Source organism: Solanum verrucosum, unplaced genomic scaffold, assembly GCF_900185275.1.
Source record: "Solanum verrucosum unplaced genomic scaffold, falcon-dt-bn FXZP01000047.1, whole genome shotgun sequence".
Classification (NCBI taxonomy): Eukaryota; Viridiplantae; Streptophyta; class Magnoliopsida; order Solanales; family Solanaceae; genus Solanum; species Solanum verrucosum.
Genome location: NW_026020155.1, coordinates 1,350,795 through 1,371,409, shown reverse-complemented (window position 1 = coordinate 1,371,409; position 20,615 = coordinate 1,350,795). Strand labels below are relative to the sequence as shown.

At 29.9% G+C, this 20,615-nt stretch overlaps 1 protein-coding gene across 1 annotated transcript; it reads right to left on the bottom strand.

The window, feature by feature from the left end:
• Positions 1 to 9,544: 9,544 nt before the first annotated feature.
• LOC125828305 (40S ribosomal protein S13) lies at positions 9,545 to 12,049 on the bottom strand. Its single transcript, XM_049507618.1, has 5 exons — positions 11,931 to 12,049; positions 11,764 to 11,836; positions 11,540 to 11,678; positions 11,254 to 11,440; positions 9,545 to 9,784 (listed from the first exon to the last, which is right to left on the bottom strand). The coding sequence occupies exons 1-5, from the start codon at positions 11,951 to 11,953 to the stop codon at positions 9,751 to 9,753; spliced, it is 456 nt and encodes a 151-aa protein (XP_049363575.1). The 5' UTR covers positions 11,954 to 12,049; the 3' UTR covers positions 9,545 to 9,750.
• Positions 12,050 to 20,615: the final 8,566 nt, after the last annotated feature.

The window sequence follows — 20,615 nt, the reverse complement described above, 5'->3', positions numbered from 1 at the left end:
TATTTCAACCTACCATTATTGACTTTTTAAAAGGTATTGTTTGTCCTTCACTAGTGTTCTCATGTTTTACTGGTCTCTTTCCCTTCCTTTGCCCTTTCCACTATTTGTTGCTTTAGAATTAGTTTAGGTTTGTTGAGACATTCTTTTTTCTCTATCTTTACTTTTGTTCACATTTCTTTCTTGAGGCATTACCTTTTCTCTATTACCATTCTTTTTCTATCTATTTCTATTCGTTTACAACTTACAATAATTTGTTTATTGAGACTCAAATTTTAAAATATATGTATCTTATCTATAAATGATTGAATAATTATATAAATTATCTTTGTATGTGTAAAAGTTTCATGTGATTGAGTTGGAACACCTGGAACACTTGAAATACTGTCTTTACCTCTTTTCTTTACATCTTGTTTTATCACTTTTATTGTTTGTGGTGTGATTTTTCACATATTAGTGCATATACTTAAAATTATTTCTCTTACAAATAAATACATATGTCTATGAAGAAGCTCTAGCTGATTAAGTTGAACTACTGTCCCTTTCTTTGCCTCTTTCTCTACTAGTAGCATGTCTATTGACATAGTAGTACAAATACATATAACTTACATTTGAAAGAAACAAATAAAAATATTTATACCTGAGAATATGTTCTAGATTGATTTAGACCAATTCAATCTCTTGTAGGATATCCTCTTTTACTGTGTTCTGTGCACCACATTTACTACAAGTCATATTAGTGTTGAAATTTGATAGAATCTTTTTAGTCTAAAAATATTTTATAGTACTTAACTTCCTTTCAAGTCTAGGATTTACATTAATTGCAAAAAATTTAGTTTTATTTTAGTTTAGTATCTAGAAGGATTCTCCTTCAGTTTAGTATCTAGAAGGATTCTTCTTTAGGAAGAATTCTCCTTAATTATTTATAAATAGAAATGTACTCTTCTATTTGAATCAGTGAAAGAATCAATACAAAAAGTTATCATTCATTCTCTCTTTAATATCTCTTTCTAGTTTCTTCCATTCCATAACAGTGGTATCAGAGCCTTCCATTGATCTTAATGGATCTGTGAGTTCATTGAAGAAGAACTTTCAACCACTTTATTTTTATACCTATTTTCAACCCAATTTTAACATGTGCTTTTATTTTTAACGCATAGCCAATTTTAACCCGTGCTTTTATTTTTAACGCAGGGCCAATTTTAATCCATACTATTTTAAACCTTATTTTCAAACCATGACAAACAATACTCTTTCTTTCAATGCCCCACAAACCTTCAATGGTGAAAATTATCAAATCTTGGCAGTTAGGATGAAGTCTTATCTTGAGGTTTATGATTTATGGAAAACTGTAATGGAAGATAAACTCATACAACCACTCTCTAAAAAATCTTATTATTCTGCTGCTAAAATCAAACTTCACTCAGAAGGGAAAATCAAAATATACAAAGCCAAAATTGTAATTCAAAATTCAATTACAGATTCAATCATCTCTAAAATCATTGTATCTAAGACGACAAAAGAAGCTTGAAAAAAAACATGAAAAGGAGAAGATATTCTCAAGAATAACTAAGTGTTCAAACTCAAGTTAGATACACCAACTTGAGTTTGAGGGTGAATGTTGAAATTTGGTAGAATCTTTTTACTTTTTTCTTTTTAGTCTAAAAATATTTTATAGTATTTAATTTCCTTTCAAGTCTAGGGTTGACATTAATTGCAAAATATTTAGTTTTATTTTAGTTTAGTATCTAAAATGATTCTCCTTTAGTTTAGTATCTAGAATGATTCTTCTTTAGGAAAAATTCTCCCTAATTATTTATAAATAGGGATGTACTCTTCTATTTGAATCAATGCAAGAATCAATAAAAAGAGTTATCATTCTGTAACATCTCGTAACTAGAAAAAAGTTTAAAATCTGGAAATAGTCATTTTTGGAAAGTGTAAGGAAATCTGGAAAATTTTAAGTAAGTTACAGTGAGTTTTTGGTCAATTTCAAACGACCATAACTCCTAGCTCAAGATGAGTTAGGTGTAGTTCCAGATATGGTTTGAAGCTCTTGGGATGATCTTTCCAACGCCGCCGAGTTTGCGTTGAGTTCGTATGTGTAAGTTTATGCCTTTTGGAAGTTGGGTTGTTAGATTAAGGAAAGTCTAATCCAGGTTTTGGAAGGGTAAACTAGTCTTTTCCTTACCTAATTTGCCTATTTTCGTTTTAAGGAATTTATTTGGGGATAAAACAAGACTTTATTCAGTTTAGAAAATTAGAATTTACGCTAGGGCTTGGAGAGGAGAAAAAAGAAGAGAAAAGAGGAGAGATATCAAGAAATCGCCAAGAACGTTCAAGCTTTGCGGGTGGAATTCATTGGGGGTGATCCCTACAAGGTATGTGAGATCACATAGTGTTGGGTTAGTTCACCCACACGCCAAACTTGTTTCAATTCAGCAAAATTTGAGTTGTTTGAATGTTAAGAAAGTGAAGTTCTTGAAGAACATTGTTGAATTCTTGTTGGTTGATTGTTGAATGCCTAGTGTTGATTTGATTCGTGTTTCTGGGTTATTTTTAGAGTTTAATATATTGGGTATTGAGGGTACTAATGATCCTAAGTGTTTGGGGAAAGGACTATGGAAGTGTAGAGGGTTTAGAGATGAAAAACGAAGGAGAAAAGTCGGAATTTTCTGGGGAAATGGGTGGGGCGTCGCGCCAGCCAGCGCTCCCCAAAAGAGTCTTTGAAGTTTACCCCTTATGGCGCCGCGCCAGCCAGCGCGCCCCACCTTGTCCTCTGAAGTTTGGGGCCTGGCACCCCACGCCTCTCAGAGCACCAAGGACGCCACTTCACCCCATTCTTCCCCCATCTTTTCGTACTAGTTTCTAAGTGATGTACCTATGTTTCCTAGTTGATTCTAACACTCTAAGGTACATCTAAACATCATGAAATTATCCATAAACATGAGATCATGAACCTTGAATCCATAATCCAATTTAAGGAAAGTTATGATCAAAGTCAAAGAAGTCAAGAGTCAAGTCTAAGAGTTAAGAAGCAAGTCATAACAAAGTTTCCTAACTTTTCAAAAGTCTTTAACAATGTTTTAAATTCATTTTAAGACTCAAGTTTTCAAGTTAAGCAAACAGTAAAAAGTTGAGTTTGTTTCTCAAAATAAAAAGCTATTAGGGAACTAAGGATTTCCGAAGAAGTTTATAAATGTTTTCACATTTGAGCAAGAAAAGGGAATATCGATTCCAAAAGAGCTTTTAAGCTAAGTTTTGAGTAATTATCTCAAACCAAAGAAAGAAAGTTTGTTTTCTTTAATACATATGAGCTAAGTATATTTTTGGGAGTAGTATTGAGCACCGATATGGGGATGCGAGTTCATATTAACTCAAGTCTCCATAAACCATGTAGCCATCATGGGTGTTAATGATTCATACTTTTTAGATGATCACGTAAGTTAAGCTAGTGGATCCACTAAGTTAAGTAGGTTCTATATGATGGCAAAGTATAGGACTGTTCTGGCAGCGTCTCAAAAGACGTTGTATCACCACTTAGGCTCATAGTGGTGGTTGTCAGTTAGAGAATCTCCCACCTAAACTATATTACTTTGTATATGAGTAAAGTTGTGTTTGTTATTGCATTTTCTTTAATAAACTAAGTTGTTTTACTGTTTTATAAAGCTTTTCATATAATGCATGTGTTTCCTTGCTTTATTCTGAGTTAAGTTTATTCATGAGTTGAGAAGAGTCAAGGTAAGTGTTTTCTTCAAATTCCTTTCAAGCTATATCTTGTTTTAGCATTCCAACTCGCATACTCGTACATTCAATGTACTGATGCCAGTTGGCCTGCATCTTCTTATGATGCAGACGCAAGTAACCAGGATCAACATCCAGCGCCTCGTTGATCCAGCTTGAGCACTCAGAGTCTGTGGTGAGCCTCATTGCATTTGGAGGACTCCTTTATTTTCTTTCTAGTTTAGTTCATTAGGATGTTGTGGGGATTGTCCCAATATCCATCTCAGTTGTTTAGAGGCTTCGTTGACAGTCAATTATTAGTTCTTTAGTCTTCTCATTTTATCTTATGTTAAGACTTGGGTTGCCATTTTGGCCAAGTTGAATGCTTAATTCTTTTAACATTCTAAGTTATATTATTAAGCTATTTGAGAAAGTTCTTTTGATCATTGTAATCATGCTTAGAGTCTTCCGCTGAGTTAAGTAAGTCAGGTCAAGGGTTCTCTTGGGGCCATCAATGGTTCTCGAGTGTCAGTCCCGCCAGGATGTAGGCTCGGGGCGTGACACATTCATTCTCTCTTTAATTTCTCCTTCTAGTTTCTTCCATTCCTTAACAGCTAGCTACATAGTTGATTGATTTCAACTCCTTGTAATGAAGGGCGCCAACACCATGATGACAAAAAAGGCCTCTAAGCTGTCAAGATTTGCAACAACAACAACTCCTACGGATAATGTCCATAGTATATGTGAAATAATAAGGTTTAATCTCAAAATTCCTTTTCCCGTGCCAAGACAAATTGCATTGTATTGACGCTAACTCCTCAAGCATTGTGCTACTTGTTTTATACCTAGCAGAAAGTATCTACACATTAAAACTATCTGTCATATTGTTGTCTATAGTATCACATTTATTATGTTCTTGAATATATTTCTTGCACCATGTATCCAATAAGTTCTACAATAGAAAACCATCCAAACAATCCCTTCCTAATTTTTTCATTTCCTCTATAATGTCCTTCAACTCAATTGGAAATGCGGATTTAGCAATCCTTCAATAATTTTTTCTATTTTATATTCCTTTACAATTTTACACCGATTTACAAGAACATGTCTTGCACATTTTTCGTGTCCATTTGAATTTCATATGGTCTAAAATCAAGTTTAAATAATTGAGTTATAAATTTAATATTTTATATATAATAGTAAAAAAATACTATTAAAATAAATTTGAACTAAAATTATTTCACGATTTTTTTTTTGTATATTAGCTTCTATCTCCACTACATACTTGAAATTATGACAAAAATATGATTGCAGAAGGTTCCTTTTCCTTATCAAGATATGATTTTGGATAAAAACGCTTTTCAAATGTTTAAGATATACATTAATGAGAATCACTCAAAGAATGAGGGGTCACTTTTGGTGAGAAATAAAAGAAATGAATAGAAACGTGAAACCAATGTTGTTTATCTCAAGTAGGGGTGTGCAAAAACTGAACCAACCGATAAATTGAATTGAGAAAAGTGTTATTGGGTTATTGGGTTAACGGTTTCTTAATAGTTTTATAAAAAAATTGGGTTATCGGTTCGGTATTGATTTTCAATATTGGGTTATTGGGTAAACCGATAACCCATTAAGAGTTAAGACTATAGTAATTTACTACTTTTACATATACATACATATTAGTAAATATTAATCTCAATATCTTAATAGTTATGTCTTTGTCATTTAGCCATCAATTCATACTTCGTTGTGACTTTGAATTCACAACTTTACATTATACAAATCGTCAAAACCTAAAGTAAGAACCATATTCCTCTTGATTTCTCTTTGTCTTACACATGTGTAGTTCTTTTCATGTTTGTTATTATTATTTCTATTTTATGAGCTTTTGTAAAGTTACATAATTTATTAGAGAAACCATATATTTGTTTTATAAGCATTTTCTTATTGGTTAAACCAAAAATCGAACCGTTAAGGACCAAAACCGATAAACCGAAAACCGATAAACCGAACCAATAATACATAAAACCGAACCGAACCGACCGATGCACACCCCTAATCTCAAGTTTGGTTTAGGGACTTAAATCACATATTTTGTTTAATTGAAGGTTAATATTTTGCCTTCATTAATATGAGAAACAAAATTAAAAATAAGTCAATAATAAGAGGAAAAAAATTATATTTTTTCATAATTGTTTGTCACTCTTCAAATATGATTTATATCTAGATATAATGTCTAGTGAATAGTGCTAAAATTCAATAGAAGTACTTTATCTCCGTGTTTTAACTTTTATTGTTGACGAATCTTACATAACATTTTTAAAAAGAGTATCGAAATCTAACTGAATTGTACCGATATAATTGAAATGATTTTGAAAAGTCTAATTTTAGTTATAATTCTAAGAGATTCAAGCCAAAAGTCCAATATGAGAACTCATCAAGTCTATCTTATCACTTTCTAACTTTTTCTAGTAACTCTTACATAACTTTTTAAAAAATAAATCAAAACGAACTGTACCAATATGATTAAAATAGTTTTAGAAAAGTGATCTAATTTTAGTTATAGCTAAATTGTATCGATATCAAAGAAAAACCTATAAGATTGGAATGAATTTGAAAGTCTAATTGTATACAAACTAAAATAATCGAGAAATTGATATTGATACAAATTTTATAAAATAATCGATCCAACCGAACCATTACGCCCCTAATTAAAAGGTGATGGTACAAATCAATGAACAATCTGACATTTCTTATGGTTTGAGTTGGGACTGTGCAGGAACACTAATTTTTTGACAACCTCAAGATCGAGCCTTCAACGGGAGCGTTGCTTTGTTAAGCCAACCCCAAATTAAAAGATTATGGTCCAAACCAATGAATAACCTGACATCTCTAGTGATTTGACTTGAAATTGTGCGGAAACACTTGTTTTTGACAACCTCAAACTTGGGCCATCGGCGGGAATGCAACTCTATTAAGCTAGTCCTTAATTAAAAGATGATGGTCCAATTCAACGAATAACCTGACATCTCTAGTGGTTTGACTTGAAACTTTGCCCAAACTCGGGCCATTGGTGAGACCGCTGCTCTGTTAAGCCAGCTTAATAAAATTACTTTATTTTACTCTCACCATAAACATGATGCACTTATTATGAACTCACTATTTGTGTCGAGGGCTGAAGATTTGAACGTCCCGATCATCTTAATGCTCCCACTTGGGTTACAAGCTCACGTTACTAAGCTCAGCAATATGTGTTGTCTTGTTGAGTACTTATAAAAAGAAACTTTTGGTCTGTTGTCACCGATGTGGGATGTGACTTGATTATTGCTTAATTAAATCTTGTATGGTAATTAAGGATGTGTTCGGCATAGAGGTTTTTTTTTTTAGCTTTTCCATGTTCGATTGATCACATATTTTAGAAAATACTTCCGTAGAAAAACAAGTTCATTAAAAATATGAAAAATAATTTTCCTAATGAAAGTATGGAAAAACAAATTCCACAAATAATATTTCACATTGATTGCTCACCATCCAAACACACTTCATCTTCATCCTTGCCCCAATAACCCCATCCCCACAACCCTAATGTATAGTCAGTCTCACTAAAGTCCAGCGTGAGTACTCATCTTATCATGTTCTAACTTCTACTGGCGATGACTCTTACATAACATTTTCTAAAAAATATGAAAACCCAATCAAATTGTATAGATGTGATTGCAAGGTCTAATATTAGTTATAATTTCTAGTGAATCGCGCTAAAATGCAGTACAAGTACTCATCTTATTACATTTTAACTTTTACTAGTGATGAATCGTACATAACAGTATTAAAAAGAGTATCAGAAGCTAATTGAATTGTACCTATATGATTGGATTGATATTGAAACCCCCCACATAGCTCTATTCCCACCACCCCCATTATTTAGAGACTCTCGCCAAAATTTCAATATGAGTACTTATCTGTTATGTTCTAACTTCTGCTAGTGACAAGTTTTACATAACATTTTAAAAAGTTAATGATAATTAATTAAATTGTATCGATATAATTGGAAAGTGTAATTTTAGTTATAATTAATGTCTAGTGAGCTGCTAAAATTCAATACAAACATTCATCTGGTCATGTTCTAGTTTCTACTAGTCACGTATCTTACATAACATATTAATTAATAGAATTTTTTTTTTTTTTAAAATAACAAATTTATAATTTACAAAGCTTTAATAATTTATCACTTACATAGCTAACTTACTTTGAATTTTAAAATTTGAAAGTCTAACAATCTAACTTTACAAGGAATTGAATTTAACAAACTTACAATTTCCAACACTTTCAAAAAATTATTTCTTACTGAGCTAACTTACTTTGAAATTTATAAAGTCTAACAATCTAACATTTATAAAGAATTTAAATTTTAAAAATAAAAATATGTAATTAAAAATCACAACTTAGATATTTCATAATATTTTTTTAAAAAAAATTATCGTGCCGTGATCTATTCCATCCCGTAAAATAGGTAGATCGGGACGGGACTATCGATTTTGACCCATCTGTCCTGGTCCAGGATAGGCCCATTCCCAGCTCAATCCCTACCAATGTTGTTCTGGACCTGCCCCATTCGCCCCTATCCCTTTATGATATTATACTGAGTAGTAAATAATAATGGGAAAAATTACTTGGATGAGTGCCTTTTAATAAATAATTACGAGTTTTAGCGATATTTTTTATTTATTACTATTTATAGCAATACTATGTTAAATCTGCAATATATATTAAAAGTGAATTAAGTATGCAATATATATGTATTATAACTGTTTTAAAAAATATATTATGCTTGTTTGGTAAGAAGTTAACACATTGTATTATAAGTGTATTAAAATGTGTGATAAATGTATTATCCATCAATAAAACTTGTATTATATGTGAATAATAAATTGCTCTTTGCAATATGAATTAAAAGTGTATTATAAATGTATTAAAAGTGATCAAGTAAAAAAAAAAATGTTATTGCTATAAATGGTAAATATTTTTTATTTATAGTATATTTATGTAAGTTTCTCTAAATAATGTTGTTGTATATTTCTATTTCTTTCCTTTTCAAATTTAACACATAATTTAAAGTGTAAATGTTGCATTATTAGGTATGCCAAAATGGCCTAAATACAGGTGACCGCATAGAAGTGATCTTGAATGGGGAATACAATAATTTTATAAACGATACAACGACCTTACCTCATTATTTTATTTTGATAATTACAGTATTAAGGTTCAATACATCCAAACTTCAACTAATTTTATGAAGTATGTGTCGCCTCCCATTAACAATAGATATCAAGCAACTATGTATCCCCGAGGCTTGAACATAAGATGATTTTTCTCATAAGTTCTAGTCTTAGAAGATAAAATTATTGAGATTTAAATCCAAAACTTCATGGCACTCACCTACTTCATTGACACGCCCTTAGGTGCTAAATTCTACATCATTATTATGCTGCTACTCTTTGGGGTAGTTTGGTGCGCACAATGAAGTGGACTATTCCAAGATTAAGCTTGGAATAAAATTTATTATGCATTTAGTTGAAGGTATAAATTAACATCAACCAAACACAAGCATAAATTTAATCCAAGCTTAATCATGAAATAACTCAAGCTTAGTAAAAGGATTACAATCCCAAGAATATAATCACAGAATAACGACCCCTTTAGGTTTAAAAGTGGTACTTCACTGCCATGCACATAAAGTGAAGAGCATTAAACCATAATTTTCAGCAATCCAAATTACAAGCAGCCAGACCAGTTGGATATTGGCTTTCATGTTACCACTATGAGCTTGAGAAACAAGTCATTCATTCGAATATCTAAATAAAAGTATCTATGCTTAACACTTGGTAAAAATAGGAGCAAATACTATCCAGAAAACTATCTTCCATTGAGTAGCATGATTAAATCAAACAAAATTGGATTTAGCAAACAATTCATGACACAAGAAAACTACATATTGCGATCAGCCAAAGCTACTCCAGCTCAAGTCTCACCCTATGCCACAAGTGTGCTGGCAGTGGTAGATTCGCTGCACATAAGAGGAAGTAAAAATAATCAGCAACCTTAAGTTATATAAGAATTGCTGCAGATGAATAAGATGGCATACACCTTGCTTTTTAAACCAGGAAAGTAGTAAAAACAACGGAAAAAGAAAAGGAAATTACAGCACATGTTGGTTTTAGAACCATGTAACTTGTAAGATTGTTTTAAACCAAGAACAATGCTCGAAACTCAAATGGATAATAATGGGCCATCCTTCTTTCTCCATTAAATATCAGGTTCTAGTTTGGGGCAAGGTTCAAACCCATAACATGCGCCTAATCCACACATAAACATGCTAAACTCTTGCCAGTAGACCAAAGACCCAGGAACAGAACCACATAAGAAAATCACCAAAAACATTTAGAAAAGCAAACAAAGAACAGATTGAAGAATCAATGTCAACGGATTATATGCTGTGCGTCCCAGTATATAAGTATTCCACTATGAGCAAACCAGAGTACTATGGTAAGAAGTAAAACTTTGCTGTATTTAAAGAAAAAATATACCCAAACCTGGAAACAAACAACTTCTTCACCATTCAGAACTTTCCTTAAACAGTTTAGTAGTTTTCTTGGTGCATTTTTCAATAATATGCACCAAACACAATTTAGACATAAAATGATACCAAAGTTCAACTAGAAAAGAGAAACAAGGTGTCAAGGAACGGTGGGTTTGATTACAACTTTAAAGATTGCTATACACAAACCAGGAAATTTCATTTACAATGGAGCATATATCAAGAAGAGGGAAGCAAACAACAATAACAAGTTGACAACCATGTCTCGATCCCAAGCTAGTGGGGGGTAACAAGTTGACAACCATGTCTCGATCCCAAGCTAGTGGGGGGTTAGCACATGAATCCTCACAATTCATTTTGCTCAATTAAGACGGACATCACAATCAAAAACAGCATAAACCTATCACAGCCAATAATCCTAAATATTAGAAAGATTTCAGTTAACTTTTTAAATTGTAAGGAAAATAAATCTTATGCCTAGCTCAATTCCAAAAGCAAACTCATGATGCGGGGAGACACCCCAACAACCCATTCTTTTAGCGTACACATAGGACATGGAGGCTAAGCATTGGGCAAATAAAGAATAGGGGTGGGGGAGGGAAGAAGTTTAGGCTTAACGCTTCCCCAAAAGCTAACTCACGAGGTGATTACCTAATGACCGTATGAGCAGGCAACAACTCATTCTCTGAACCAGTGTGGCTGGCTCACTTTAACATTAACAAACTACTAATTGCTGCCCATCTTTCGGGATCATCAGTTCACTTAAATCAAATAAGAAAACCTATGTTTAACAAAGTGAAACCAAACCACTCCGGCAATCTTAACGGAATCAACAATGCATACTATTTGCAGTGCGCTAAATGCAACTCAATACCACACTAAGATATTCAAAGTAATGCAAAAAATTATAAACAAGATAGAGTAGCAAGTAAGCTTACTATTTCCAGACAGGTGGGAGCTTTTTTGTTTTCTTGTAATAGCGAGCAAGGCGATGGATCCTGCTCTCCACCAAAATCAAACGGAACTTAGAATCCTTATCCTTCCTGTTCCTCTCCAAATGCTTCCTAATGGCAACAGCCTTCTTAATCAGGTGGTACAAATCCTCTGGAATCTCAGGTGCAAGCCCTATCAATTAACCCACAAATTACTTATACATCTCAAACCAAATTCATTCAAATACTCATAAACCAAACCACATTCACATAAACAATGATAAAAACGTACCGTGTGCCTTGAGGATACGCAAGATCTTGCTACCAGTAACACTCTTTACTTGTGCAATTCCATGAGAGTCACGAAGAATCACACCAATCTGTGAAGGGGTCAATCCTTTCTTAGCGAACTTGCAAATGTTGTCCTCAACCTGAAATCAGAAAAACAAGCAAAACTTAGTTAAAATTTCTAAAAACATCTATATAGTAGTAGATAATAAAGGTGGGATGATTTACATCTGGAGCGGAGATCTTGAGCCAACTAGGAGGAGTTCTCTTGTAAGGGAGAGCAGAAGCTGAAATACCCTTACTGAAACCATAAAAAACAGGGGAAACAGAAGATGTCAAATTGATGCTCAGAAAAATGAAAAAAAAATGGAGATTCAAAAGAGAGAATAACGAACCCACGACTGTGCATGCGACCCATGATGGCGGAGTTAGGATTGGCGACTGGTGGTCTGCAATGGAGGCTTACCTTGGGTTGTGCGGAAGGATTTTTCTGAAAGCTGCTTCTCTTCTTTAATCTACGGCGTTTTACTAGGGTTTTATTACTACTTTGGGCCTTCAGAAGCCCAGTTTTCTGGGTTTACTGGGCTGGAATTAACATAGTTTCCTATAGAAGGTGGGCCTATCTTCAGCCCAAGTCGTGTAAATCTGTAAATCTTTTTCATCTTTTATGTAGTAGGCAAAATCACACCATATACACATTTAAGAGACAATATTACGAGTTTTAAATCTACGCTTAAAAAATTCTTACTTATAACAGTTTAATTACGGATTATAACAAATCAATTAAATATAACTTTATTTAAAATCAATTAAAATTTACTTTATTAAGTGATTAATCTTTTTATATTTTTATATTATTAATTATTTAATTATATTGATTGCAGTTCCTTTTATATAATTAATAGGTGAGAGAAATAATATTAATGAGAGAGAATCAATTTGTAATTATCTATTACACCTTTTAAGAGATTTTTTAACTTATTCAAATAACTTTTATTTATTAATGACTATTGGGGCCTTTAAATTTTATTTTTTTAAAAAAATTATCACCGTATATTTTAACATGTAATTTTCTCTCTCTTTAATCCTTTTTTTTTTTTTTGCTTTTCTTGATGTTTTTATTTTATTTTAAATTTTGATAGTTTTTTTTTAATCTGATTTTTTTAGAATTAAGAATTCTATATTTTGAAATTTTGATTTCGTTTTTTATTTTAATTAATCTAAAACTTGATTTCTTGAGAAAAAAAACTGTTTTACTTAAGTTTTGAACTTGTTTTTGGTGTGTTTTTCTATATCTAAAATACTATTTTGTTGGTGAATTAAGCATATTTAATTCTGAAATTTGTTGATATATATAGATAATATGAGATCATAAAATCTTTAATAAGGATTTCTTAAGTTTTAGCTTAAATATGATAAAAGAAAATCACACTTGAATACGGAATATAAATTGAAGAGAGGAAAATATAGAACTTGTATTAATTATTGCAGTTTAGACCATCTTTTGATTTTTGGGTGATGTATATTTCCTTTGCTACAATTTCTGACAACAATATATAATATGCATTGTTTTACAATCAGATTTATTCTTCCCGGATTTATATCCGTTGGATACTAATTTTATACATTTTTATTTTTTGTCTTTGTTCTAAAATTTCAAGTTGGATACCAAGTGTATATAAATTGGATAAAACATTAACTTGTTTTAGATTGTCTAATTTGGTTGAAATATCAGTTACATTTTGTTTTTTTCATTTTCAAGTGGAATATCTGTTGGATACCAATTGAATACAACATTAACTTCTTTAGGTTGTCTAATTTGATTGAAATCTCAACCACATGTTGATTTTTCAATATTCCAATGGGATATCAATTCAATACTAAATTTATACAAATTGGATACAATATTAACTAGTTTTATGTTGGCTATTTTAATTGAAATCTCAATTACATATTTTTTTTTTTCAATTTTACCACTGGAACGTCAGTTGGATACCAAATGTATACCAATTTCATACTAAGATTTGACTTAATTTTTCCAGTCAATATCAATCACATACAAACATTACCTATTTTTTGAGTATACATTTGAAAAACACTGAATATACAAATGATTAACTAACACACATAATAAATATTCTGAAATTATAATTCATTAACTTAAAAGACAAAATAAATCAAAACATGAGTTTGCCACAATAAAACAACCAAATCAAAATAAAAATAAATTATGTCTTTTTTTCAGAAGGGTAATTTGAACATGTCTTTCTATTGTGTTTCTCCCTACGACATGTACTGCACGTAATCTTAGACCTCTTGAATTTCACATCAGCAAACCATTTACAAGTTGTGATCTCCCTACAGTTCTTTTTGAACCAGACGACAATAATTTCTGCTCCGACACTTTTTGAATTGCATATTTTTCTGTTTCATCATAAATTATTGTGGCAATATTATATCATACAAAAGTACAAATAACTTTTATACATATGTTATATCAATATACAAATTTCATACCATTTTTATGCTTACAAAATTCATACAAAAGTAAAAATACATATGTTATTTTAAAACAATTTCATATGTTATTACAAAATACAAAAGTAAAAACACATGTGTTATATCAGTATACAAATTTCATACAATTCTTATTCACACATTTCTTACCTATTTCATGCCAAAAGTTATCAATTATTCATACAAGGATCATGCCACTAGAATACCAAAATAATTCCAACTTAGAAATATTAATTGTCATTTCTTTAATAAACAATATACCAAATTCATTACATTATTATTCTCAAAATTCATTACAATATAATGCCAAAAAAAAATCCAATCAAACCAAAAATCGTACCAAAACATTATCGATTGTCATACATGCCTGGTAGTATAAGTATACAAATTCCAAAGAAAAAACTATCTATTTTTTAACCAAAAATATACCCCAAAAAAAATGCGTCAGACAAATAATGATCAAAATTAATGTTCATACCAAAATATAACATTATACATTTTTTTTTTAAAATGTCATAATTCAAATTATTATACACAACAAAAAAATCTGAAATAAGTCTACAAATTTCATAGAATTATTATGCACATTTTTCATACCAATTTCATGCCAAAATTATACCTATTTCATGACATAAGTCGTCACTTTTTCACAACAGAATCATGCTACTATAATACCAAAATAATACAACTTTTAACTATTAATTGTCATTTATTAGACAAATAGTATACGAAATTCATTCAAATATAATTCTAAAAGCATACCAACATGGTATAACCAATATACCAAATTCAAATAAATTTTATGTAGTTTTTTAACCAGAAACATACAAAAAAATGAATGTTCAAACAAAAATCTATACAAATTTCAAACAAAATTTATGTAATTTCAAAAGTGAATATTCATACCAAAAAAGCCATAATTAAAACTATTATTCACAAACAAAATCTGAATAATTTTTTTTCCAGAATCACTGTTCATAATTTTTTTGAACGTTTGGTTTGTATTACAATACAAATAAAAAATCGCAAAGAACACTAACCTGAAGGATCCCATCTACCACCATGTTTTATTAATACTAATAAGAAGCTGTCTAGAAAATAAAGATTATTGAATAAAAACGAATATGAATTAGATGGGAGTGACAAGATTTCTGGAAAAAAATAGAAGAGAAAGAAACGTGAAAGAAAATGGATGAAATCAAATTTTTTTTATTAATTTTAACAAATTAGAGTGAATTAAGGAAACTAAATATTCTTAATTAGTTTGAATTTCCTTAATTTATGCTAATTAGTAATTATCTTCAATCAATTCAAATTTAATTAACACACTTATTTCGTTCTTTTACCTTCTTCTTTTTTCAGAAACGGTTTTTTTTTTATCTTTTTATTTTTTTCAAAACAAATTTTTACAATTATTTAAAAAAAGTTTTTTTTTAAAGAAACTGTTATAACTTGAAATTTTTTATTGTTACAACTTGAAAGTTTAATTCTATTGCTATAACTTGAAAATATTAGTCTAATATATGTCATATATGAAATTTTCACTTCATTCACACATAAGATTCATGATCTCAATTTTATGTTTGAATTTTGAAATTAGAGGTTTATTTCAACTTCAATTTCAGCTATTAAATTCTTCAAAAAAGTAGGATTTTAAATTAAAAATTATGATTCCAATTTCTTTTTATATAAAATTTGATTCATAAGTGTATATTATATATATAAAGATTCATTATTTTAAATTTTATAAAAAGAACTCATGCTCATGCTAGATGTGAAATATATTGTATTAAAAATTAATTAGTTATCTAGTGGATCTTTATAAAAAAGATGTATATTTAAAAGTTTGTAATATAATAATAAATTACCACATTTTTGTACATTCTAACTAAAATTACGATAGTATGTCGAAGCCACACTGTCATACCGTATACCCAATTACTGGTATCGTTTGACTAACAACACCTATAACTATTTGTTGTTGAATTATACACCTAAGTAATTCAATATTCAAATTGGGAAGATTTGTGTTACATCAAAGGTCAAATCTTTACCAAAAAAAAAGAAGGTCAAATCTATTGTTGATAGGTTCTACGCAAGACCGTCTTAACTCCTAGGCCATTAAAATCATCGCTTGGTGTTTTATATTTTTTTGGGCTCTATTTTAAAAAAAAAATTACTTATAAATATTATTTTTTAAAGAAAATTATATGTACTATAAGTGTTATGATTTCTACTAAGGAAATTGCATATGAAATAACTATAGAACCTGAATTTCATAAGAAATAATTTGATGAAAATCTCTCTCACACACAAACACAAATTTGTTTATTTCCAAATGCACATATTGCTTATTGAATAATGTTAACCGTTCCTCTAACTGTTCCCTAAGCCGAAAGAAGTTTTTCGAAACTAAAATCGACTAAATCTTATTTAAGATCAACAATGTCTTAATAGAGATTGAATGAATTAGCTATATTATCAATTGGAAAAAGAATTATTAAAACAAATCAATTATAAAACAGTAACTAATGATTTCACATCTAAAAAAGCTAGATTAGTATATTTTAAATAAAAATATATATGAAGAAAAAAAAAATATTAGGACTCCTCCCTTAAGTTTCGCTTTAGGCCTCCAATCTTGTTGAATCGGCCCTGGTTCTTCGCTTTGGATAAAGCGTTCAACTGTTGGATATATGTCAAGCATTGTTTATGTTGATGGGATTGCTAAAAATCTCATAATGAAGAAATAACAATAAAAATTATCATCCCAAATTCGAGTCTCACCATAAATTGAAAATTCATTGATTGCAAATGACACTGAATATTCTTTAAGTGATACCACTGAAAATTCCAGATCATATTTGACGACTGTGTCTAACCGAGTATGTTTCTTGCTAAAATGGACAGAAAATGTGTTGAAATCTGCAATTTTGTTGTTGTTGTACAATGTGTTGAAATGTGTAGCTCATTTTTTTTGGCAGGCTGTTAAAAGTTATAATTGCATTATAAGAAGAGCCAAGGGTAGCTCAATCGGGCGAACCTACGTTGGGTCAAGAGAATTCATATGACCCACTTCGTAAAAAATTACACAATATATTTAAGTATATTTGATTTGTCTTCAGAAAAAATACGTATAAATAAAAATTGGGCCCATTTAAACAAAGGAATAATTACTTGGGTGAATCCATTTTAAAAAATAATTACTTATTTTAAATATACTCTCTATTTATTACCATTTATAACAATACTATGTATTTTATTATATTTCAATTTTTTGTCTCGCCTCTTTCTCCTTTTTATTTGTCCCCTCTTTCTCTCTTTTTTTGCCTCCATGTGCAAGGTGTCAATTTTTTAATATTATAATTGAAAGATCCACAATCTTCAGCCATACATTCAGTTCGTTATGCCTCTAAAAGGGAGAATAAAATCCTGAGTTCATTCTTTCTCTATTTGTCCCTGGAAATTAAGTTGTCAACCACTATAATTTATGAGCTTATGTTCTTAATGAATAAAATATGTATTATACATGTCTTATAAATTGAAGTAAACCAATACGATCAAATTAATCATTTTTTTGTTCCGAAGCATCACCAATAAACTACAAAATGAATTAAACTTGAATTAAAAATGTATTATACACATATTAAAATTGAATTAGAAGAGAAATAAACACGAATACAAAATGTAGCAAATGAATGAGCAGTCAATGATTCGTAGACTGAATAAAACTGTATCAATAATTAATTAGACAAGTAATTTAATCGTAACAAATGAAGAAACATAATAAACTGTCAAATGAATTAAACTTGAATTAAAATGTATTACACACATATTAAAGTTGAATTAAACATGAATGGAAAATGTAGCAAACGAAAGAGCATTATGTGATATGTAAACTGAATAAAACTTGTATCAATAGTGAATTAAACAAGTAATTCAATCCTAACAAATCAACCAATAAACTGCAAAATGAATTAACTTGTATTTAAAAGTGTATTACACAAATATTAAAGTTGAATTAGAAGAGAGAATTAAGCATGAATATAAAAAGTAACTAATGAAAGACTAGTCAATGATATATACAGTGAATTAAACTTATATCAATAATGAATTAAACAAGTAATCTAATAGTAACATATAATAAACTTCAAAATGAATTAAATTTGCATTAAAAGTGTATTACACAATATTAAAGTTGTAGAAGCGAGAATTAAGAATAAATGAAAAACGTAACTAACAAAAGACAAGACAATAATCTATAAACTGAATTAAACTTGTGTTATTCATGAATAAAACATGTATTTTATGTTTCTTATAAATTATTTTGGTTTGTATCATTAAGAACATGAGTGATGTTTGCAATATGTATTAAAAATATAGTGTGCACGTATTATAAATGTATAATAAGTGTGTTACCTAAATCATTTGGTTGGTATCACTAAGAATAGAGTAAAGTTTGCAATATGTATTAAAAATGTATTGTTCACGAATAAAATTTATATTATATGTGTCTTATAAATTATTTTGATTTGTATCACTAAGAAAATGAGTGATGGTTGCAATATATATGTATTATAAATGTATTTCTCATGAATAAAACTTATATTATATGTGTCTTATAAATTATTTTGATCACTAAGAAAATGAGTGACGGTAACAATATGTATTAAAAATGTATTGTGCATGTCTTATAAGTGTATTATTAGTGTGTTACCTAAATTATTCTTGTTGGTATCACTAAGAAAGAAGTGAAGTGTGCAATATGTATTACTGATAAATGTATTATTTATGAATAAAACATGTATTCTATATATCTTACAAATTATTTTGATTTGTATCACTAAGAAAAAAAAAGTGATGTTTGCAATATGAATTACAAATGTATCGTGCCTATATTATATTATAAATGTATTACAAGTGTGTTACATAACTATTTTGGTTGATATCACTAAAAAGGGTGTGAAGTTTGCAATATGTATTATAAATGTATTGTTCATGATTTTAATACAATTTTAATACAATTATGAAACATATCTAATACAACTTTAATACAATTGCGATACAGTTTTATAAACTTTACCTTTTCGAGCTTCAATCTAATATTTCTCCTAAAATCAATGATAAACCAAAGTTTTCTTGAAATTGAGTTATAAACTCCAAATGTCATTTTCAATTATTTGTAGGAACAATCTATCCAAATTAATTACTAATTCGTAAAATTCAAATAATTAATTCAAAATTTGAAGCTTTATAATGACCATCAATGATGAATTCTTGTTGCTGTAATTTTAGAGATTTGAAATTTTTGCTTGAAAACATGATTTTGTACAAATTTTTGATATTTTTGTTCCTCTTCTCGTCGTGTTTTTGGGTAAAAATCGTGAAATATAGGTAAAAACTTATTTGAAGATATTTCTTTAAATGAAAAATTCAAAGAAAAAGAAGAATAAAAAGAAGAAGAAAGGAGGAAGAGAAAGAATGGCAAAGAAAAAGACGAGAAGAAGAAGAATAAAAAGAAGAAAAGAGGAGGAAGAGAAAAAAGGCAGAGAAAGAGGCGAACATAAACTGTACAATTTTTTTAATTCAAAAAAATTGTTATATTTAGTTAGAAAAATTATATTGCCATAGATAGTAAATATTTTCTTAATGTAGCATATTTATGTGATTTACCCTTAAACAAATGATAGCCTTTGGTCCAGTGGTAAATCAGGTACTGTTTTGTGAAAGCCCAATTTTTTAGTAATAATAAAATTATGGGAAAATTAGGCGGAAAAGCAAACATATACTAATTAGTTAGATAATATAGCTATAGTATGAATTAATTACGGTTTGCAGCTTAATTTTAGCTTTAATTACGTCACTTGTCCTCTTTTATAGATATACGAATACAAATTATACACATATATATACAGAATTATATGACATATATACAAATACAATTAACCTCTCTCCACTCTCTGACCTTTCTCGCTCGTCTCTCTCCTCTCTCTCCCAATCTCGCTCGCCTCTCTCCTCCCTCTCCCAATCTCTCTAGCCAGATATACAAATACATATGTATATCAGTTATATATATACAATCTGACAGATATACATATACAGTTCGCCTCTCTCCTCTCTCTCTCAATCTCGCTCGCCTCTCTCCTCCCTCTCTCAATATCGCTCGCCAGAAATACATATGTATATTAGGTACATATATACAATTATTTGACAGATATACATATACAATTCGACTTTCTCCACTCTATGCCCTCTCTCGCTCGCTTCTCTCTTCCCTCTCCCAATCTCTTAAACGAAAAATAGAAAAATAAAGCAAAGAAACAAGACAGTAGGTCAGAAAAAAAAAGTAAGAAAACAATATAGTACATATGCATTATATATAAAAAGAGTTAGATAGTAAATGAAAAAAGTTCTCTTAAACGCATACGAAAATGTAAAATTAGATCTCCGTAAATTTTACTTCAGGTGCGCAAATTCCCTGGGCATTTGGACTGTTAATTATCTGAGCCTTCTGACAGATAAGTTCTACCATTTTCGTATGTATCTCACCCACATAATTGGAA